At 44.9% G+C, this 24,385-nt stretch overlaps 1 protein-coding gene and 2 pseudogenes across 1 annotated transcript in view; all 3 read left to right on the plus strand.

Moving 5' to 3' along the window:
- The window catches only part of CDH13 (cadherin 13), a 1,007,564-nt gene extending 988,199 nt beyond the window's left edge, over positions 1-19,365 (plus strand). Inside the window, exons 15-16 of the mRNA XM_088026921.1 lie at positions 16,424-16,657; positions 19,139-19,365. Coding sequence (XP_087883047.1) covers positions 16,424-16,657; positions 19,139-19,365 — 461 coding nt within the window. The remainder of the gene's footprint in view (positions 1-16,423; positions 16,658-19,138) is intronic.
- On the plus strand, positions 5,471-6,206 carry LOC114203959 (cell division control protein 42 homolog pseudogene; annotated as a pseudogene).
- Positions 19,366-22,073: 2,708 nt separating the features above from the next.
- LOC114203813 (H/ACA ribonucleoprotein complex subunit DKC1 pseudogene) lies at positions 22,074-23,375 on the plus strand (annotated as a pseudogene).
- Positions 23,376-24,385: the final 1,010 nt, after the last annotated feature.

Below are 24,385 nucleotides of genomic sequence, written 5' to 3' on the forward strand. Positions count from 1 at the left end.
AGAAGTGCACAGTCAGGGTGGCACGCAGAAGGCAGACAGGTAGGGTCTGGATAAGGGGCCGGAGAAGGGGTAGGGGTGTCTGAGAACACAGAGCAGAGGAATCAAAACTAGAAGGGAGTGTAGTGTGGGTGGTAAGAGAGGGAAAGAGAAGAGCTGCATCCACTGTCAGTGAACAAGTGGAAATCTACTTGGATGTGGATGTGGAAAAGTCGTATCTTCAAAGCATCTCAACAACTAGACAAGTCTGTTGATGGAGCCGGCAGCCAAAAGATTGCCTAAGTTCTTGAGGAGAAAACTGCAGGATGAAATAGCCCACAGACACTCGTCCACACACACTGTGCTTGACCCTGGAGACTCAGAGTTGAATAATGCATGGTCCTTGTGCTCCGTGCGCTAATGAGTGATTTGGGGAGTTAGGCTGGTAAGCACAAGACCCCAGTGCAATGTCATAACTCTTCTGATGGACTTAAGACCAGAGGAGCCCCTTGTCCAGCCTTGGGGGTGGTCATAGGGAGCTTCTTGGTTAAGGGGCTAGGATTAAGTTGAGAAAAGGTAATGCATTTTTGTAATTCCATTCCCATTTTTTAAAAAAGTTTAATGCCAGTATAGTTAACATACAGAATAATAGTAGTTCTATGTGTACAGCATAATGATGCCACACTTCCCTACAATCCCCGGTGCTCGTCACAAGTGATGAGCATCACCTTCAACCCCGTCACCTATTTCACCCATCCCCCACCTCCCCTCTGGTAACCATCAGTTTGTTCTCTCTACTTAAGAGTCTGTTTCTTGGTTTGTCTCTCTCTTTTTTTCCCCTTCGCTCATTGGTTTTGTTTCTTAAATTCCACATATGAGTGAGATCATATGGTATTTGTCTTTCTCTGACTGACATATTTCACTTAGCGTTATACTCTCTAGCTGCATCCATGTCATTGCAAATGGCAAGATTTCATTCTTTCCGATGGCTGAGTAGCAGTCCATTGTCTGTCTATACCACATCTTCTTTACCCATTCATCAGTCGATGGACACTTGGATTGCTTCCATATCTTGGCCATTGTAAATAATGCTGCCATAAACATAGGGGTGCATGTAGCCCTTTGAGTTAGTGTTTTTGTATTTGGGGGGTAGTACTCAGTAGTGCAATTACTGGATCATAGGGTAGTTCTATTTTTAAATTTTAGAGGAACCTCCATACTGTTTCCTGGAGTGGCTGCACCAGTTTGCATTCCCACCAACAGTGCATGAGGGTTCCTTTCTCTCCACATCCTCGCCAACACCTGTTGTTGCTTGTGTTTTTGATTTTAGCCATTCTGACAGCTGTAAGGTGACATTTCATCGTGATTTTGATATGTGTTCCCCTGATGTTTTGTGATGTTGAGCATCTGCTCACGTGTCTGTTGGCCATCTGTATGTCTTCTTTGGAAAAGAACGTCTGTTAATGTCTTCTACCCATTTTTAATTAGATTATTTTTTTTAATTAGATCATTTGTTGCGTTGTATCAGTTCTTTATATACTTTGGATACTAACCCTTTATTGGGTATCTCATTTGCCAATATCTTCTCTCAGTCAGTAGGTTGCCTTTCACTTTTGTTGATTGGAAAAGGTAAAGCATTCTAATAGAAGCCTGAAAGAATATGGATCTGTGGCACACTGAGAAAACTTGCATGTAGGCTCCATATGTACGAAGCTAGGAGCAGAGAGATGGCCAAGCACCCACTGCTCTAAGGTTGATACTAGGTCTTGTGTTGAATGCCTGGCTGCTATCACAGTGCCTGATTTAGAGCACGTGCTCAACAGATCTGGGGAATAGATCCTGAACTAGATCATGAAATGTTCCATATGCTATGCCAAGGTGTTTGATTTGACTATGTTGCTCACTTGCCTCCGAAATAACCTTTGTCCTTTAGAAAGAAAACCCCCAAGGCAGTAAAGAAAATGCACAATGATGATGTGGGGGGCAGGGAGGCATTCTAAAGCTGTGGCAGAAATCAGGATAAGAGAAGCATGAAGCAGTGAAGTGAGTTTAGTTGAAGTGAGTCTAGAATCAGGAAATACGTTGAAAGCCATAGCCGGTATCTTAGTTGCAGGGGTTAGGGTGTGCCAGGTGACAACAGAAATGGACCAGAAATGATGAGTCTAGAAAATATCTGGAAGGAAGAAACAAGACTTTGAAAAAAATAAGTGCTCAACATAAAGTAGAGAAAGGTGATATTCAGATTTCTAGGCCAGAAACCAGGAATGATTATTCCATTGACAGAAGTGGAATCGGTTTCAAAGGATTGTTCCCATGTTGTCTTTATGGGGTGGATCTTGAGATGATGTCCCATGGGACTGGAATAGAGGTAAGGAGGTTTTTCTTAGAGAGTCGCCTACGCAAAAGAGGTGGGAGCCATCAGAACAGGTAAGTTTTGTGGAAGGAACGGGCCTAGGCGGAAGTGCTAAGGGCATAAACAGTGGGCGACAACAAGCCAAGAATGTTTAAGTGCTGTTTGAATTAAAAAGTGTCAATTATAGATCCGCTAAAGGAATGATTTCAGAGTTCTGTGCTACCTAAAAGTCTCTGTACTTGTAGAGAAAATTCTCAGCTAAGAACAGCATGAAGAAACGTGGAAATACAGCAAATAGAGTTGTCATGGCCTTATGAAATATTTTGTGCAATTATTCATTAAAAAAAAAAAACTAGAAATGAATCACACTTTAATTTTTGCCAGAAACAAGAGCCTTCTCTCCAGGTATGATTAGGCAAGCTGCTTATAGACTCTGAGGCTCGGTTTCCACTTCCCTAAGATGAGGAAGATAATTCCTACTTAGAACATTGTTGTGAGAAATGAGAAATAGAAGTGCTGTGCCCTCTACACTCACCATCAAAAGTCACATTAAATGTTCAATAAATGTTAATCTCACCCCAGTGGGGGTTATAGAAAGGAAAGAATGGAGCCACGAATGGTCCTAAGAAAAATACAGTGTGAAATCTACTTCTTGTCCAACTCTTTTAATACTAATATCAAACAAGTAAATTCAAAATCTGGTGTCACAGATGTTTCCAAAAGGACGAAATGTCCCTGAAGATGTAATGATAAATAGAAAACAGGTTGGCATTAATATACACAACCATCGTTAGAGATGATAATCTTGAACAAGGTCCAAAAGACTTAAGAGTAAAAAGAGCATAAATTTAAAAAAAACCTCATAAATCAAAGGAAGTTTTTGTTTAAAGGCTCCTTTTTGTCTCGCTGAAAACTTATCTCTAGGTATTATGTTGAACCAGGAAAAACCAACACTTCCGTATTAGATCAAAGTTAATAGTATAACTGATGTCTCAATTTTAGTCAAAGGAAGCATTTGATTTTATTTAATTTATAGACATTCAATGTATTTGACGGAATGAAAGAATAAGAATTTTTTTTTTTTTTTTGGTCATGTAACACTAGGAAAGCTAAAGCAAAATAAAATGATTTTCTCCAAACAAGGAGTCACTTAGGAATTTATATCAAAACATGTTGGTAAAAGATATGTCTGTAGGATCTTCCAGGCAGGATGTAGTAGATTACTGTCCCCACTGCAAAAACTAGGAAAATCAGGAGAGATTACAAGAGTCTTTAATTTTAAAGGCATCAGAGAGCCACAGAAGCCAGGAAGCCTTGATCAATGAAAATATCAAAGAGGGAAGAAGCAGTCTAAAAAAAAAAAATGCAAGAGAGCCAGCCATTTCTTCTCTCTGGGGACCTTTTCTGATTCTGGGTGAGGGTCAGGCTTGACCCAGGGAAGAGGGCCCAAGATGAAGGGAAATAAACCAGGAATGCTTGCAGTAGTCATGTGGAGCTGGTGTGACAAAGTAAAAACCTGAGGGCCCTAAAACACATGGCTGCTTTTCCCCCATGGACAAATACCCTTTAAAGGACAGTGAAATCTCCTGGGGGTCTCCCAGAAACAAGGACCTAACAGAGGAAGCAAACATACCTTAAACATACAGCCATTGTCTCCTTAAGATATTTGCCAGATTTTAAAGGTACAAAGTGTTGGAGGATGGGATGGCTGGTGCTATAGACTGAATGTTTGTGTCCCTGCAAAATTCATATGTTGAAACCTAATCCCCAGTGTGATGGCATTTGGAGGTAGGGCCTTTGGGAGGTGCTTAGGTCAATCAGATAGAAGTCTTCATGAGCGGGATGAATGATCTTTTTATAAAAGAGACCTTAGAGAGAGCATCCGCCAGTCCTGCCATCTGAGGACACAGCAAAAAGACTCTATTGAAAACCACAAATCACCTCTAAGAGAAGTTTTAATCCTATTAAATAGAGAGATAGACCACGTTCATGGATTGGAAGTCTCAGTGCCTTTGAAATGTAAATTATCTCCAAACTGACCTGAAGGATTTAATGTGATACCAAGCAGAATCCCAGGTCTTTGTTTTGAGGTGAGGGAGAAAATGTGGATTGTAAAATTCATATGGAAATATAAGGGGCTAAAAATAGCCAAAGCAATCTTGAAGAATAAGTTGGAGGACTTACGCTATTATATATTCTGACCTATTAGAAAAAAAAATACTAATTAAAATTATGTGGTGTTTATACAAAGACAGAAAAAAACTGACCAATGACGTAGAATAGTTTTTTTTTTTTAAGATTTTATTTATTTATCTGACAGAGAGAGACACAGCAAGAGAGGGAACACAAGCAGGGAGAGTGGGAGAGGGAGAAGCAGGCTTCCCGCGGAGCAGGGAGCCCGATGCGGGGCTCGATCCCAGGACCCTGGGATCATGACCCGAGCCGAAGGCAGACACTTAACGACTGAGCCACCCAGGCGCCCCAGAGTAGAATAGTTTAGAAGCAGATACACACACATACACAGGGTCCCTGTGTGTGACCAGAACATGGTGGTTGCGGACAAGAAAGCATGGTCTCTGCAATAAAAGTACTGGGTTAATTTAATACACATATGAAAAAAAGTGTATCCTGCCCTTTCTCTTAGACCATATACAATATGTATATCTATGTATATACAATATACAATAATCAATTCTAAATATATTACAGGCCAAAGTATGGAAGGTAAAATAATACATCTTGTAGAGAAAAACATATGAGAACATATTGGTGTCCTTGACAGAGGCAAAGATTTTTCGTGCAAGACACAAAAGTATCCACCACAAAAAGTGGAAAAAGTGGTAGATTATGTTAAAATTAAGAACTTCAGTTCATCATGGGGCACCTGGGTGGCTCAGTCGTTAAGCGTCTGCCTTTGGCTCAGGTCATGATCCCAGGGTCCTGGGATTGAGCCCCGCATCGGGCTCCCTGCTCAGCAGGAAGTCTACTTCTCCCTCTCCCACTCCCGCTGTTTGTGTTCCCTCTCTCACTGTCTTTCTCTGTCAAATAAATAAATAAAATCTTAAAAAAAAAAAGAACTTCAGTTCATCAAATGATACCATTAAGAAAGTAAAAAGGTGGCAGTGCTGTCAACGCCCCGGCGGAGAAGCTGAGGTCATCATCGAATTTGAAATATTTAAAGTGGATACAAAACTGTTTCTGCAATGCAGACAATTAAGTGTGTTGTTGTGGGCGATGGTGCCGTTGGTAAAACATGTCTTCTGATATCCTACACAACAAACAAATTTCCATCTGAGTATGTACCCACTGTTTTTGACAACTATGCAGTCACAGTTATGATTGGTGGAGAGCCATATACTCTTGGACTTTTTGATACTGCAGGGCAAGAGGATTATGACAGATTACGACCGCTGAGTTATCCACAAACAGATGTATTTCTAGTCTGTTTTTCAGTGGTCTCTCCATCCTCATTTGAAAATGTGAAGGAAAAGTGGGTGCCTGAAATAACTCACCATTGTCCAAAGACTCCTTTCTTGCTTGTTGGGACCCAAATTGATCTCCGAGATGACCCCTCTACGATTGAGAAACCTGCCAGGAACAAACAGAAGCCTATCACTCCAGAGACTGCTGAAAAGCTGGCCCGTGACCTGAAGGCGGTCAAGTATGTGGAGTGTTCTGCACTCACACAGAAGGGCCTAAAGAATGTATTTGACGAAGCAATACTGGCTGCCCTGGAGCCTCCCGAACCGAAGAAGAGCCGCAGGTGTGTGCTGCTATGAACATCTCTCCAGAGCCCTTTCCGCACAGCTGGTGTCAGCATCGTACTAAAAGCAATGTTAAATCAAACTAAAGATTAAAGATTAAAATTCTTTTTTGCAATAAAAAAAAAGAAAGTAAAAAGGTAATCTACAAAGTAGAAGATACTTGCAATACAAAGAAATCCTACAGTCTGTAAGCAAAAGACACAACCCAAAGCAAAATGGGGGAGGAACTTGAACAGGTACTTCACAACAAATGGCAATAAACATAGAAGAGATGCACAACTTCATTAATCAAAGAAATAGAAATTAATTTACATAGATATAACTTAAAATACAAATTAATCAAGAAAATACAATGAAATGCAGCAGCACTGTGGCATACCTGCAAAATAGTTGAACTGGTAAGATGAAACATACCAAGAGTTGGCAAGGATGTAAAATAATTGGAAGTCTCCTATCAGGCTGGTGGAAGGGTAACTTGGTACAAACACTTTGGAAACTGAAAGTATCAATGAAGGCTGAACCTTTGTTCACCCTATGATCCAGGAATTACACACCTACCTATTTATCCAACAAAATTGTGGCTGTGTGTTCACCAAAATGCACGTGCCAGAATGTGAATAACAGCATTATTCATAATAGCCCCCAAACTGGAAACTATTCAAATGCCCCATAAGAGTAGAATAAGTCAGTTGTGGAACGTTCACCCAAATGAGTCTCTATGACATAGAGAATGAACGATCTGCAACTCTTCACAGCAACATGGATGAATCTCACAAACATAATATTGAACCAAAAAAGGCTGGGTCCGAAGACCACATCCTGAATGGTTCCATCTATATAAAGCTCAAACACAAGCAAAACTAATCATCACTGCTAGATTACCCGGTGGATGTGTTTCCTGATCCTCTAATATTGGACTACATGGGTGGGTTCAGATTGTGAAAACTCTTCAAGCTGTATATTTATAGAAACATAAGTGTTTCTGGGGCACCTGGGTGGCTCAGTTGGTTAAGCAACTGCCTTCGGCTCGGGTCACGATCCCGGAGTCCTGGGATCGAGGCCCACATCAGGCTCCCAGCTCAGCAGGGAGCCTGCTTCTCCCCCTCTGACCCTTTCCCCTCTCGTGTTGTTTCTCTCTCTCTCTCTCTCTCAAATAAATAAAATCTTTAAAAAAAATTAAAAAAAGAAACATAAGTGTTCCTATATTTCAATAAAAACTAAACAGAAAAACACACAACTACACAGAGAGTGTGTACCTGGTCCACTGTACCTTCCCCAGGAGGGCTGTAACCATTCATGTATTCTCCAAGTACCTGTGTACCCTAGAGATAGACTCTCGGCTTCCTACCACTCTATGGAAGGACAGTCTCAGCTGCTGATGGGTTGATACTCCAGGAAATGTGAGAGGCAGGTTGTCTGCAGAGGGAACAAAGCAAAGCTCACATTCTTGGGTCCCCACGATCCTTTGCAAAAGGCAGAAGTACTACCATCTTATTTTTCTACACACAGCCCTGCTTATCCAGTTGAGAACAATGACAAGGCAGCACCAATACAGAATTTTCTTTTAGGTGCCTCTTTGAGACTAGAGACTGAGATCAGGTTGGCGGAATATAAAAAGACAGTCAGAAGCAGGGCTGGAAACCTTTCTGCAGTTAACAGAAAAAAAAAAAAATTCTTTGGACCTATTTGCTTGGGGCCCCAAAGCCAGTCTATATAGATCCTGGAATCATGCATCACAATAGTATCGACAAGGCCCAGGTTTAGACAATTTGGGGAGGAAAGGCATGTTAGTCCTTCCCTACGAATAGAGGCTAGGTTGTACCCCACAGGACAGTCAAGGATGTACAAGGCACTTTTCATAAATTGTTAACAGTCTCAATGAGTTACAAGTCACCTAACAATGCGGTTCCGTTATAACTGAAATGCTTCTGTTTTGCTAAAAGCAGAACTGGCTGCAGTTAAGTGATTAGAAGTATAAAGCATTTAATCCTATAGACTAATAAGGTATGACCTTTCATGTTGGCAAGCATTTTATCTTTGGAGATGAATATCATCGTTTACCTTATGTGGTCCAGATTTTCTGAAAAGGTTAAGACAGTGCCTTCAGAGCACAGGAACTCTTCTGTTAAAGACTTCAATGAACACAGAATTGTTGGAGGGAGGGATAATAACTGTTAAGGAAAATACCAAGATGGAGAGAGAACATTCGGGAATGCAGTAAGATGGAATCCCTTTGGGGATGTGCTGACAATAGGGCAAGCAGCAGCAATTAGCACTGGGCCAATCCCTGTGTGATTATCGCTCCTGCTCAGGTAATCACCAGAAAGGCCAAATGTTAGTCTCACTGTCTTATGTGGGCTGAAAACTGTCACAAGCAATTTCTCCTAAGAGTTCTGGAATCCCACAGGGGATGGTCACGGGCAGGAAAGGCAGAACCGGCTGCTGATTCCCAGCTCGCCATCTTTTGCTCAGAATTCTGTTAGGCTGGACTTCCTTTCTTCTTCTTACCTCTAACCTCATCTTTCTCCCCCTCCTTCTATTCTGAAATTGTATATGCCTCAGCATTCCATGAGTGTTACTGATGACTCTTAGGTCCTCAGAGAAGATCGAAGTTGTGACTCCAAACACAAAGACAAATATTTTGCTTCAGTTGAGTCCAAGTGCCCTCTCTCCCAGCACCCATTGCTATGCAGAGAGTTTAAAGGCAAAAGGAGGCGGGGGGGGGGGGGGACCCATCCTAGTTCTTCCTGGAGCTCAGTGCATATGAGATAGTTGGAGCCAGGAAGCCCATACTATCTTCAGCATCCATATTAAGTCTTGCTATGATGATCGAAGTGGCTCGTTCCCTATCTATTTTCATTTTGAAGACTAGAGAGAAGGATAACATAAAAACAAGACAAATTATCACTAAACTCGGCAGCATGTTCTCATGACTTAGCAACTTGTATAAAGTATATTTGAGTCTGCCAGTGAAAAATGTGAGGTGGGTTCCCAAGAAGACACAGATATAGAACCAGGCAGAACAGCTGTAAGATTAAAATGGAATCCACTGAGATAATGATTTTTCATAGGCTAAGATACATCATGTCCCAACCTGCCTTTTCCTTCAGTCCCCCGTGTGACAGACTCAGAATTGAAATACTGTGCAAAGTACATTTAGATTGACTAAAAGCGGGGGAAAAAATGTTGTTCAGCCCCACCGTGAAATGCCTACCAAAAAGCAAGAGCCCCCAACTAGGGACGGGGGCGGGGGGGTGGGGCAGGGACCTGATCTTCAAACAGATGCCTAGATCTGTGGTCTTTGTCTTTTTGTGGATCCACCAAGTTCTAGATTGCATGGGGGATGCAGTAAGATCATTTAGATTAATTCTACTTAAAATATGCTAGTTTGGATAAAATCAAGCCATTAGTTATGATGGCAGCCCAATTAAGTCAGTTTAACGCCCCTTATCTCAGCTGTTATCGTAAGTGAGGAAGAAAAATAAATTGAAGACCGAGCCATCATTCCTCGTTACTTCAAGTACCAGTAAAATATCAATCACGTTGAAAATACTAGCTTCAATTTTGTCACTGACAAAATGGCCCAATAAAAATCTCCTGAGATCTTGTAATAGAGAGATTGCACCCAGAGTTTGCTGACAGCACGCATAGTCTGTGGAGAGAGGAGGGGCCCAGCGCTCTGCTCTATCTGGACATGAGCCAGCTTCCCAACTTCCTTGGACCACCATAAGTGCGAGACTTACGCTTTCTCCGCCTCAGTTTCCCTCCCTGCTGGGTTGTTGTAAGGACTGGAAACCATGAATGCAAAGTTCCCGGCATCTCGTGAAACACCTAACAAAGAGTTAAGTCAACTGACTTGAACTGAGTTAAGGACTGATCTTCTAAACTTAGCGTTTCAAAACCACTTCACTGGTCTGAGGCCAAGTAGAAAACGTCACCTGACGACAGCCCTGGGGGAGGTCTGAGCATTTTTCTAGGGAAGGGATGGGCCACAGGGCCCTCTACTCAGAGTAGGGCCATAAGAAAATTGGCAGAACATGCCGCCTTCCTCGTGGGCATCATGCCTCCATCTGAATGGGGGAGATTTAAGGCAATACTCTACCGACAGGAGGACATTTCCATGTTGACCAGCCAAATCAACTCTCTTAAGCAGAATGCTTTCACACATTCATTGGGAAAAGAAACCAATGTGGGCACCGAAATGCTGGCCATCTTTGTCAGCTCAGTTCATCGTGCCCAAGTGTCTCTTAGCTAGTTCTCCTCTATAGTCCCCATTTCCCAGTTTGGGGATGAGCAAGGCCAGCCAGAAGCCATCCTCCTGAGGCTCATACACCACGGATCCCAATCCCGCTGTGCTGTGCACTCAGGCTCCTGAGTCCAGCCCTCCAGCCCCTGCTCCCCTGTCCCCACAACACTGGCCCCCAGCTGCTCTTCCTGCGCCCCCGAGCCTCGTGCAAGTCCTCCCCTTCCGTGCCTGCAGCACTGTCCTCTGCTTTTACCAAAGCCGCTCTCCTGCTTTAAAGTCTTTGAACGGCTTCCCACAAAACAGCCATACGATTTCCTCCTCCCAGAACAACTTCTCCCTCTCCAAAAGTATCCCCATCTCCTGTACGTCTCCTCCCAAAGCCTTCTGATCTACCACCAGGCAGTACGTTATTCCACGCCACAAGCTCTCACGTCTTCCCACCCTTGATGGCGCCGTCCTGCAGCTGTTTACGTATCTGTTCCTGCCCAGGGGCCGCTGATTTCCGCACAGGTATGTACAGCCAGGCACAGGGCAGAGTCCACGTACATGATTACTGATTGAATGAATGAAATGAGAACAGCCTGTTTAACCATGGCCTCCAAATCAACTCTTCGCCTCTTTTGTATTCCTTTTCCCTAAAGTTAGTAAAGTGGAAACACACCGAAAAAAGCCAAAACGTTGAATTTTTTTAAAGACGGCCCAGACTTCAGATTACCATCTTCTGTGAAAGAACGTTCAAGTTTGAGTTGGGCAAATAATTGCCTCGGTTCTACCTTAAGTGTTACCCATGGAAACCTGGCAGTATATTTTGCAAATCTATTTTCTGGCCAGGTTCTGGGTTGGCTTACTATTAATTTTTTTTTAAATGTGCAATGACATTGGCAAGGTCTCCATTAACAAAGCAATTTTCTAAATGTTTATGAATTTAAAAGCAACGCGATTCTTGGCTTATGGGGCACAGGCCAAAACAGATTGGTAAATACTGATGCTGAAAAGCCAAAACAAATAGAACACGGGCTGAACACAACAATACAAAAGATCATCTTTTCTAGAAGAACCCTGGTTTACGCTCACTTTTAAGCACAGGTGCAAGTAAATGTAGAAGCCTGTTCGTATGAAGTAAAAGATGTGGCATTTATTTGCTCACAGGTGCTTAGTGGAGGGAATTTGGGGCGTAGTAGAGTGCTGCACTCACACCTATTTCCCCTACAAACAAGCCTCAGAAACTAGCCGGGGTGCCCGCATTCTCTCAGGAGCCCACATCTAAACTCTTATTAAATCAACACATCCTCCTGATTTTCCTCCCAAAATGGAGTCCTCAAGCTTCCTTGAGACATCAGCTGAGGTCTCTCTCTCCTTGTCACTGGTTGTGGGCTCCCTGCCCTGAGCCCCAGTTCCATAGACCCCATCCTACACACCCTTCATCCCTCCCCTGGGTGGGACAAGGGAGGCCTGGAGTACAGGCAGGGTCACAGAGTAGAAGCAACATAGAGATGGAAACCTATGGAAATATATACGATGTATGTTTGGAAAGAGCAATTCATCATTAGCTTTTTCAAGTCAACCTAAATGAATTCAAAATCTACTGAGTGCCTGTTATATACCAGGCTGGAGAACAGTCCTGATACTCAGAGCCCATGGGGCTCAGGAATGAGCTTCCTGCTTCCCACCCACCCCACCCCTTTTCTGCATTTTAGTCTTCCTGTAGGCCAACTCACTTTCCTGTTCCCCATATAAAACCACTTGGCACTCATGATTCCCAAGGTAGGACCCATGCTACATGCCTCTAGACCCAGCTCAGGGAGACCAGTGTGGGACCAGTGATTAGAAAAATCTCCTGCTTCCCTATATTTTGCAGAGCTAGCTCTGAACGTTCTTGGTCAGATCCTAATGCTCTGTGCATACAAAGCCAGCCCATCCAACGGTGGTGAGACCAGGGACCCTACTCCTCTGAGGCGACTCTCCTGAGAACATGCATTTGGAGCTTTGCAACATGTGAAGACATGGTCCCTTCCATGCAGATGTTCACAGCAGCATTATTCCTATCAGACAAAAAGGGGAAACTACCCATATGCCCATCAAAACATGGTCTGGCCCTGGAATGCAGTATCATTCAGCCATAAAAAGGAAGGAAGTGATTCACGCAACAGCATGGATAAACCTCAAAACACGATGCCAAGTGAAAGAAGCCAGACACGAAAGGCCACGTACTCTATTTTGCCCAGAAAACACAAATCTGTAGAGAAAGGAAGTACATCAGTGGTGGCCTAGAGCTGGAAGTAGGTATGGAGAGTTAGTACAAATGGGCCCAGGGTTTCTTTCTTTGGGGTGATGGAAGCAAGGTTCTAAAATTAGGTGGTGGTGATAAGCACACCCCTGTAAATTTCCCAAATATAAATTCATCGTAAAAACAAATAAAAGAGTGAGAGAAAAGAAAGGAGAATCGGTGAAATATTTTTAAATCCCTGTATAACTTTTGAATTTATATTTCTGTTTCTGGTTATTATAATGGTCATGGTTATTGTAAAGAAAATTTACAAAAGAAAAGTATTATTTTAATGTTAATTACCTGGAGAGATAATCACCATTTAGGCTTTGGTATATTTCTTTCTAATCTTTTTCTATTTCTAATTATATATTTTTAATTAGGATTACACTATGTTTTTAGTTGTGTCTCTTACTAACAAGATATAAAGTATATATATGTTTAAAACATCTGAGTGATGGATCCTATCAGAAAAATCTCAGTATTTTCTGGCTAAAGTGGAAATCCTGTTTGGTCAGGATTCTGAATAAGATCAAATTAAAGAAAATACCTATGAACCAAGGTGTCCCAGGCCAGCTGCCTGAACAGCTGCCTGCTCCAAGCACTCAGCCCTACTTACAGGGTCTGCAGTACCTTCAGTATGGAGGAAGGTGTGTTTCTCTGGAAGCAAGACCATGACCTTCATCAAATTCCCAAAGGGGAACCCACCTCCCATTCCATTTAAAACCCACTGCCAGGCATGGTTCCTCTCTCCAGGGCCCTTCCTTCTCTTAACCTATAAAGACAGAAGCCCATGCAACCGCAGGCAAATCCCTCCACTCATTTGGAGGGTGGACGTCCTCTGATCCGTAAGCAGCTCCCCTGAGAACGTGGCCCATGGGCTCCTCTGGGGGAGCTGCAAGGAGGAGAAATCAAAATTCTAGCTCCATATCCTAGGAGTTTTGCTCAAATTGAGGCTTTGCCCCTATTGAAGTAGAAAATCCATGAAGGAGGGCCCAGTTTCCATCATGCTTTGGTTCTGTGTGTCATGAAACCCAGAAGTTCCAATATTTCCTGGGCCGCCGGAACTACTGGAGCCAAATGGGCTTGTGAAGAGTCATATTTTGAATTGCCTCTGAATTTTGGATGGTGATTTTTTTCTCCATCCTGTGATGTAAACTGGGAGAGACTATTTTCCTGAGAAGTTTGAGAGTCCGGTCTTCACCTTATCCATGAAAAAAACAAGCTCATTTTCCTTGATTTCAGAAGAAGACATCACCAGACTGGCCTGGGAATAGCACACGGGGAAATGAAGACAGTCGTATAATTAAGTTCACGAGAGGCCGATTCTTACGGCCATATTTCAAATACTCATAATGCCTTTTCATCCATTCTACCAAATGACGGCACTTCATAATATATTCAGAGCGAAAAAATATAATGGATTCCTCGGAGATATTCAATTATTCAATAAAAAAAAAGGGAAAATAATTTTTCAGTAAAGAAATTCAACCAAATGGCTAAAGCTGACAGTGAAAAACCAACCTCAAAGTAATTATGCATTTCTTTTGAGTTCTTGCTCCAACAAAAGTTGATGACGGGCCACCATTAGAAATAGTCATCCTTCTGCTGATGGATGACGGTGGTGTTTCGATGTTAGCAGATATTTATTGGAATGTTTACTCTGAAACTGTCATTGGGTGTTGATATATAACATCAAGTTCCACCAGCCGCGCTAAAAAATGTCTATTCTCACTTCTTCATGACTCACTGCTCAGCGACCTCCAAGCTGGTTTCTTCCCCATCAGTGGACGCCTCTCCCACAGAAGTCACCAGTCCTCTTCTCCTCGCAAAATCACATGGCTTCTCTTTACCCCTTCTCCTGTGGGGCATCATGACCCATTTCACAGCTGTTCATTGCCTCCTCTTCCAATTTGCGTCCCCTCTGTCTTCTGCAAACCACCAGCTGTGCTTTCCTAGGCCCCCACCCCCCTGCCCTTCTGCCCTATCATGTTGGGTAACCTGATTGGCTAGGACCCTTTCAAAGCATCTGTGCGGACAGGTCCTCAGTCACTACCCAGTGCCGGCAAGTCTCCTAAGCTCTGCGTGCTTCTAGACGGGTGCACTGAATCTGAGGGGCTGTTAGCACAGTTGGAGCTGAACTCATGTCTTTCCACTCCCCACTACTTTCTGTTTTGGGGAGTTCCTCCCCCCTCCCCGCCCGGCAGCCTCATCCAAGTGCCTGATCACCAAAACAAGACACTTCTTTCTTATTCAAACTGCTCACATCATGCTTCAATCTGTCGCTGGTCTCCCTGCCTCCAGTGTCCAACATCTCCTGCCAATACCACGTGTGTTTCTAAAAATCAGATCAGATTGACCCACTGCCTCTCTGAAAAACCTCCGGTGACTTCGTGTGGTCCGGAGACTCAGTACCAGCAGCTGGTTGTGAAAGTCAGGCCCCATGCTCTCCCAGACATCTCAGGGCTTGTCTCCTTGCTCCTTCCCTCCACTCTAACAGCCCGTGATGGCGCCAGGTGACATGGCCTGCACCCACGTAGGCCAGGAGAGAAGGCTTGAGCCACAGCCAGTCTGAGTGTTGGCAGATGTCTTATGATCCTCCCAGAACAGTAGGCACAGGAGACTTGTAGGAGCTGTGATAGTCCATTTCCCACTGGCCTCCCTGCGTCCCCCGGGAGGCTGTCACCGAACAGCTTCTCACGTCCTTCTGGGCCAATGAGGGATGAGGCTTCCTGCCTGGCCCTCCGAGGGGCCCAAAAGTGCTGGGAAGCAGCTTCCAAGTGGCCCCTCAGCAACAGGGCTGGAGATACCTGGCCCCGTGTGCTTAGTGTCACCTGCCCAAGGGCCACCTCTGCCTACTCGCCCTTTTACCGTCTAGGTCAGGGTGGAATAACCAGCCTGAATCTGGAAAGGACTCGCCATGTCTTCACCGGCAGAATCTGTCAGACCTCGCCTTGTCTTGCCCTGGACACATGCACCCGGTGCTCAAATACTCACTACCCTGCGAACCCCCATGTGATTCAGAACTCAACTTGAAACTTGATGAGCGTTTCCAGAAATAAAGTGTGAGGTGAAATAAAATTGGGCTTGGAAGTGCACCTGAGGATAGGAAAAATAAAATGGAGCCAGACCTTAGGTTAGGCATAAAATTAGAGTACCGGATTTGAGAGGTGCGCCGAATCCTTTTTGGAATAGGGCAAATCTGTATGCTTGCGATTTGTGGCCTGCGAATTTGGATCTAACTTTTCTCAGAGAAATTAGGAACTGTTAGTGAGTGCTTGGTCCCAAGAGAAAACCTCTGATATCTAGGTGATTAAAAATAAATTTAGGGAAAGGTAAATAAACTCACTCTGAGTCTTCAAAACCTGGATTAGCTCTCTCTCTCTCTCTCTCTGCAGTCATCTACCCAGTTAGAGCTTTTTCATACATACAAAACCCGGTCTTCTCTCATGAGGCCTCCGTCCTCCGTGTACCATCAACACCTGTGAACACCTGGCTATTTAGATAAAAGGTTTCCTTCGCTAAGTGAGAAAAGGCCCTATTTATTATACCCGTTCCTTGCTTTCAGGGTGTTAGGACGGCTTGTGTGCTAGAAGCTTTGCATCCTAAGTTAGGTAAAGGCGGAAGAATTTAAATCAAAAGTTCTATAGATGAGAAAAGGCCACTAGACTTGATACAAATACGCAAGCTATTCGGTCAGTCCTGTTCGAAGCCTATTAGCGATAATAAAGGTGTCAAGTGCCCTGGAGGAGGGCACTGTGGCAGATCGCTCTGGCCTGGGCCCAGCTGCCTGCTAACCTCTCCCTCCTTCCCCGTAGGCAACCCTCCTGCTACTGGGACCGGAACTTTGTTGATCACCCTGGAGGACGTGAACGACAACGCCCCCTTCATTTACCCCACAGTCGCGGAAGTCTGTGATGATGCCAAAAACCTCAGCGTCGTGATTTTGGGAGCATCAGATAAGGACCTTCGCCCCAATACAGACCCTTTCAAATTTGAGATCCACAAACAGGCTGTTCCCGATAAAGTCTGGAAGGTCTCCAAGATCAATAGTAAGTCGGGTTACACGTTCGGTGGCTGCTCCTTTGGCTTTGAAGCCCCGTTTCCCTGGCTTGTCTTCCTTTCCCACACTGTCCCTCCCTCCTCCTCTCTCCTTTCCCCCGTGCTCTGCATCTTATGCCCTCCATGCTGCACTGGTAGAACAATCTTTGTAGAGTCTTAGCCTCTAACCCTCCATCTTGCGCTTTACGTGGGAGACCTCCGCGAAATCAGCTGTATCTTTGCAATAACCGTGGCTTTGATGTTCGACCATGACATTGTCACGCATCTGTCCTGTCCTTCACCTATGAGACTTGCAAGCCAGGTCCCTTTCTACCAGCCTTTCCATGTGGGAGGGTGGAATTCAAAACTCGGCCTGACATTTTCCCCACGTGATGAATTAGACGGCATCCCTATATCCACAAGCACCCGCTTCCCTCCCTGTGGCAAATGTGAACTCACCACGAAGTTCACCTTGGTTTGCAATAAAGTAAAAAACCAGAACACACGCACTGGATGCACACTCTCTCCAGTAGCGAACTTCCCCTGCAACTGACCCAGCCAGGGTACCCTCCTCATCCACCAGCGGTAGAATTTTCGAGGGGGATTGGGAATTACTAATTCCATTAAGTCTTGAAAATGGGTTGTACAATTGTGCATAAAATTTTCTATTAAAAAGTCTCATATGTATTGAATGGCCTTATCTCATATCTCATTTTATTAGTGCCTTCCTCTTGTTCTTGATTCCATTTGCCTGTTTGTCTATTTTATTGCTTTTTAAAGAATGAGTTCTGTTATGCTGATTACTTTTAATTAAAACAGCCCTCCTCTTGTCTGAGGGGTTAGCACGCTTCCTTTGCTAGTTTTTGCGGCTACAGTGGATTGGAATAACCACCACCAGCTCTTTCCAGAGAGTCCCAGCTGGAACTTTCTTACTCAAGTTTCTCGTCCACATGAGTGAGATGGGAAGATTGTTCCTTGCATTAACCCATCACGCAACTGGGGTGACTACACACGTTGGTTATTTCTGTTGCTTCTCCTTCTGGTCAGGATGACACTTCACCTGTTTCTGTTTTCGTGTTGTTGCTCTGTTTTCCTCATGGTTTTATTTAAGAGATAGATGACTTTTCAGTTCTTTTCCTGGTCCCAGTTTTGGTATTTTTTTTTAACACCTAGCACTGTTCATGCCCAGAGAGGGGAGAGTCAAAAAAAAAGGGCGGGGGGATGGCACCTGGGTGGCTCAGTCAGCTGGGCTCGTGTCATGATCTCAGGGGTATGAGGCTGAACCCCGCATCGGGCTCCACGTTCATTGTGGAGTCTGCCTGAGATGCTCCTTCTCCCTCTGCCCCTTCCCCCACTCGTGGGCTCCCTCTCTCTCTTTCTCTCTAAAAAAAAAAAAATCCCTAGTCATCTGAGTTACTGAAAAGATAAGAGCCCAAGGCTAAACACAGGGGCCAGGTGGGGTGGCCACTTTTGCATGCTGCCCAAGGCCGGGCTCATAGCACACACTCCCACCGAACAGAGGCCGAAATGCCCCTGCTGGGGTGGTGTGTCCCATTCCCACCCAGATCTAGAGCTGTGGCTGAGGACCAATAAAGCTGTAGGCTATGGAACCTGTCCCCATGGCCACACCCAGGGGTTGTGTCCACGTTTAGAGTGAGTAGATGGTTTTGGAGTGGTTGTTGTTTTTTTTCTCTTTTGGTCTAAGAATTTATTTTGATTATTTGACTCTGGATTCTTAAAAATGCTTTCAGCTGATCATTTCATTTTTTTCTCTTTTTTACTTTTTTGCACCTTCATTGTAGTGTAGTTAACAAATAAAAATTGTATATAGTTAAGGTGCACACTGTGATGATGGGAAAATGGGTTTTTAAGTCAGTTTTTCTGGATGTCGAATGTGATCTTGGCAAAGATAGTTTTATCGGCATAATAAATCTGCAGGGAGGAGTTCTTAGTAGGCTGTCACCTTCACAAAAGTGGGTCCCCTTGAAATAGATTATCACAGGGCGCCTGGGTGGCTCAGTTGGTTAAGCGACTGCCTTCGGCTCAGGTCATGATCCTGGAGTCCCGGGATCGAGTCCCGTATCCGGCTCCCTGCTCAGCAGGGAGTCTGCTTCTCCTTCTGACCCTCTTCCCTCTCGTGCTCTCTATCTCTCATTCTCTCTCTCAAAAATAAATAAATAAAATCTTTAAAAAAAAAAAAAGAAATAGATTATCACAGCACTGAACCACAGGACTCCTCGGCCATGGAATGTTCTATCCGGCACCATTGGATGCCACAGCCACCAGCCACACGTGGTTGCTGGACACTTGAGGTGTGGCTAGCACAACTGAGGAGATGAGTTTGAATTTTTAAGGAATTTAAGTTTAAACGTGCCCATGGTTATGAACCAACACACAATGCCTGATTGGTGTGGTTTTCATCGCCAAAACCTCACCCTTTTATTCGGGAAAGTCTAACCCTCTCTCACGAAGGTCCTCCTTGCCTCCCCCAGATACGCATGCCCTGGTAAGCCTGCTTCAAAACCTGAACAAAGCCAACTACCACCTGCCCATCATGGTGACAGATTCAGGGAAACCACCCATGACGAACATCACAGACCTCAGGGTACAGGTGTGCTCCTGCAAGAACTCCAAAGTGGACTGCAACGCGGCGGGGGCCCTGCACTTCAGCGTGACCTCAGTCCTGTTCATGTCCCTCTTCAGTCTGGCTTGTAAGTAGCCCAGCTCGGGCGCATGCACAAGTGTGAACACCTAACTTCCCCCGAGCCCCTGTTTTCCATAGAGCTTTCCAAAAAATTCATTCCCGAGGAAGCATTCATTCTTGGTTTATGCCTGTATAATAGTGTTTTGTGTAAAAGTGTTCCAACTACTGTTGGAAGGCATCTTCACGTCCCCCCGCCAGCCAGTCTGGGGAGTTGTGCAAAGACATTCAGGGCAACCCACAGACCAGGTGACGAGAAAACGCCCTGCTGATGACACCAAATTTAAGCTAATAAGAACATGCCACGTTAGGGAACTGGTCTACCAGAGCCTTATTTCTCTCTGCATTGTGCAGAAGAATCTTCAGCAAGGTTAAAGTAGGTACTCTGCCTTTTTAAGAACAGTCATGAGAATTCACGGAGGGAGGCTGGGCTGTAGGAAAAGAGATAAATGCATAATTCATACTTTTTTTTCCCCGCTGACTGGTAGTAATGGCTGTAATATAATGAAGCGTTATTTTAAACAAATGAATTGTTATGCTGAGTAATATAAAGTGAGCATAAAATGAATAGATGTGTGTATCAGATATTTCCTATGCATGGAGTACTAGCCCAACGTTAACCTTAGCAATTATGCACATGTAGGTAAGGCCGTTCGCGTCTTCTTGGGCTTTGGTATTTATATTTTGAGAAGTGTAAGTGTGAATTGGGAACTTGAGAAATTGCTTATTGGGGGAAAAAAGGAACAGAAGTTATGACTTCCCAGTGACAGTGGTAAGTGGGGTCAACAGGAAGTCACACATTCCAACCTCAGACATTCACTGTGTATAAAGCTCTGTGCTGGGCCAGCATCCTGGGGCGGAGCTAAGGAGAACATCTTACAACGAGAAGTGTCTCTTTGGTGGATGAATGGGATGGAAGGACAAATGGATGGATGGACAGATAGAAGGATGGATGGGTGAATGGGTGGATAGAATGGATGGATGGATGGATGGATGGATGGATGGATGGATGGATGGATGGATGGATGGGTGGGTGGTTGGGTGGGTGGATGGATGGATGGATGGATGGATAGATGGATGCATGGATGGATTAATGGATGGATGGATTAATGGATGGATGGATGCGTGGATGGATAGATGCGTGGATGGATGGATGGATGGGTGGTTGGGTGGGTGGGTGGATGGATGGATGGATGGATGGATGGATGGATGGATGGATGGGTGGGTGGATGGATGGATGGATGGATGGATGGATGGATGGGTGGGTGGATGGATGGATGGATGGATGGATGGATGGATGGGTGGTTGGGTGGGTGGATGGATGGATGCATGGATGGATTAATGGATGGATGGATGGATGCGTGGATGGATGGATGGATGGGTGGTTGGGTGGGTGGATGGATGGATAAATGGAAAGAAGAAAGGTGGATGAAAGAAAATATATTCCTCCCTTTCTTTTCTCCTTTTTCTTTCTTCTTTTTTTCTTTCTTTTCCCTTTCTTTTCAAGAAATAAACTATTACAGATAAAGGTGAAATCCCCTATGTTTTTCTCCCCAGTTTCATTTCCTATTCTTTCTCCCCGGAGAAAATACTATAATGACTTAGAGTGTGTCCAGATGTTATTTTTGGGTTTTTATTTTTTAAACATTTTTATTTATTTATTTGAGAGTGTGTGTACACACATGAGCAAGGGGGAGGGGCAGATGGAGAAGACTCTGCACTGAGCAAGGAGCCTGACTTGGGGCTTTATCCTAGGATACTGAGATCATGACCTGAGCCGAAAGCAGATGCTTAACCGACTGAGCCACCCAGGTGTCCCCAGATGTTATTTTAGATGTTTACTACACACACACGCACACACACACACACACACACACACACACACACCACTTATAGTTCTATTTTGTGCAGCTTATAAAACTTTATGTAATTCATGTTATCCTGAGCATGATGTTCTGTAACTTGCTTTTGTTCCTCCCCACATTGCATTTCCAAGGTTCTTCTATGTTCTCCTAATTTGGGGGTTGGCAAACTTTTACCAGGAAGGGCTGGGCAGCAAATATTTTGGGCTCTGTGGACCACATCAGCTTTGTCACATATTCCTTTTTGTTGCTCTTTTGTTGTTGTTTCTCTCTTTTGTTTTTCCCCACTCTTTAAATGTGGGAAACCATTCTGAGCTCAAGAGCCGCACAAACACACTCTAGCCCAACAGCTGTAGGTTACCCCTGCCCCAGTCCTTTCATTTTAACTGATACAGAGAATCTGTCATATGAACACTATGCAGTGTATTCCCCAGTCAACAGACACATCAGGATTATTTACAATGGCCTTCTCTGATCAGTTCTGTTGCAGTAAGCATCTGGAATCTGTTTTCCACCAGCTTCTCAAGTTAGTGCTGGACAGACAGCAAGCCCAGCACTAGGTGTGGTTTCTAAGAGCCGCTGGAACTCACACAGAACAGAGCCTGAGTAAACTAGAGGGCAGTACTTCTTGTGTGACTGTAAAGAAAAAAGTGCATCGTGCATGTATCTGTCTGTCTGTGTGTGTGCGCGCGCACACGTGCACACAAATGTGTGTGTGCACAGAGAAAGAGATGGTAATTGAGTGGCCACTCACACGTCAGCCTCCATAAACCCAGTTACACAACATCAAAGCCTGACTCTCGATGACACTTCTTGGCTACTCTGGACTGCCAGTGAGTTCTTTAAAATGGAGACTTCCCGAGCATGGTGGACGAGGAAGTATTTAGTTTGCCGAAGAAGTGTAAGAAGAAAAAGGAGCGGAAGTCATCACCAGAAGATGATGTAGCATAAATACAACACACTGAAGAATTTCTAATCACACGTGAGTCCGAGGTGGCTCAGATGGACACATCTCAGTGGCCCCTGTTGCTCAAGGACTTTAATAAGCTAAATGTGAGGACGACACACTATACACCTCTTCCTTGTGGTTCAAATACTCTGAAGTGGGAGACTGGGGACTATATTAGGACAGCTTTCATTCATCTTGACAAGCACCTCCAACCCCTCTTCCCATGAGGTGGTAGCCTGGATCCAGTGGATGCTTTGTGTGTAGAAGACAGGACGCAGTGGAATTCTGGATCCCAATGGGAGTGGCTTGTTTAATCGTGTGCATAGAACAAGTCACTCGTTGAAATCCCAACAGAGTTCATGCAAAGAGTATGTGGGAATTGTCCGGTTACACAGTGCTCTCGAAGGGAGCGCTCAACTTTGTGGGGCCCTAGGAACTCTGACAGGTGCCTTATTCCAGGGACGCCCACTTATTGCTGCAGGAAAGACGCAACTCTGAGTGCGGACCATATGCAAGAGCAAGATGATCGAGTATGATCCTGAAAGAAGACTAGGAAGCTGGAGTTGTGAGGCTGGCACCTATATTCAGATGCTGTGTGTGCACCTTACTTCATTATTGGGAGTGGGTGGTCAGATGCAGGAACTTCAGAGGGTTCATTCTGGGGTCGTGAGCAGAAAGGACCATCTGGTGGCAATGCCCGATGTGCTCGATGCCCAGCGATTGCATGACAGCCACAGGGATGAGGCTTATGTGCCGCCAGCTGTTCACCCTTGGAAAAGCTGCTGCCTTCTCATCAGTGGCTAGTGACGAAAGACAGCGCAGTGACCACAATCCGCTATGGGGCAAAGATCATACTTCTAGGGGTTCTCTGGTTTGAGGGTGGCATCAACGTCACTCAGGAGATGGTGGTCATCACCACCAAAGGGGAAGCAGTCTGCATGGCTGTTGTATTAATGACCACAGCAGTGATCTCTACCTGAGACCAGGGTATGGCAGCCAAGATCAAGAGACTGACTAAACATGGAGAGACACACTTGCCCTGGGAAGTGGGGTTTAGGTCCAAGGGAAGTCAGAAGAGGCTGATGATCAAGCAGGGCCTTCTGGCTCAGCATGGCAAGGCCACAGACAGCACGCCTGCCACCAGGATGCAGGAATATGTGGACCACAGTGACCGCAAAGAGAGGGGCGCTTCATGGCTCAGTCGCCTGAATATCTGACTCTTGAATTCGGCTCCGATCATGATCTCTGGGGTTGTGAGATTGAGCCCCGCACTGGGCTCTGCATCCGGCGGGGAGTCTGCTTCTCTCTCTCTCTCTCTCTCTCTCTCTCTCTCCCTCCCTCCCTCCCTCTCTCCCCCCACCTCTGTCCCTCCCCCAGCTCACACATGCACGCGCTCTCTCGCTCTCTGTCAAATTAATTAAAGAGAGAGAGAGGTGGTGACCAAAGTGGTAAAAGCCCCAAAGCGGCAGTGAGAGAGTGAAGGAGGAAAAGAAGAAGAAGGTTAAGAAGGCCAAAGCTGCTCTAGAGAGTTGGGTGATCCAGGACATGGAGATAGTGATACCACCAAAAAGAAGAAGAAGAAGGCGGCAGTAAAAGTGGGAGTGGCTTCCGGGTCATGGACACCACTTCAAGCACTGTGCCCAGCTGGGAGGAGAAATTAAAGCCTTCCTGAGAAAACAGAAGTCCTTTTGTTCTTGAGAGAACCAGGAGGGGTGGAGAGATCCGGCACATCGGAGCTGCTGCCTGAGAACTACCTCATGCTGCCTGGTGTGGGCCTCCCATCCTGTGCTGTTTGAAGGATAAGGGTGAAGGAGGCAGGTTCGATGGCACGCCCTTCTCTGCTTGGGAGAGTTAGGACACCTCTCCTTGAGACCCGGGACAGCCCAGGGACCCTCTGCGGCCATTTCCTGATGGCTGTTTTAACAGCATAATTCTCTCCTGGATGGCACCGACCCATTTAAAAAGTTTCTAAGCATCACTCAGTGAAACGGTGGGGGGCAACTAAAAGAATAGAACTGAACCACGTTGTTCACTGGGGGGATAAATCTTTTCTCCCTTGTCCTATGAGGACAGCAGTCTGTTCTGATGTCAGAGCTACCTGTCACCCCATATTTCCCTTGTGGATTATTTCCAGCCCACCCCTGGCTTGGTGGTCCTCTGTGTCTGAATTTGGAGCCCGTGCATACAGCTCCGTGCACCTGAATCCCTCTGCCTACATGTGTTTGTG

This window comes from Eumetopias jubatus, unplaced genomic scaffold (assembly GCF_037043125.1).
Source record: "Eumetopias jubatus isolate StellerSeaLion01/CBP00866 unplaced genomic scaffold, mEumJub1_p1.0 scaffold_10, whole genome shotgun sequence".
NCBI classification, from domain to species: domain Eukaryota; kingdom Metazoa; phylum Chordata; class Mammalia; order Carnivora; family Otariidae; genus Eumetopias; species Eumetopias jubatus.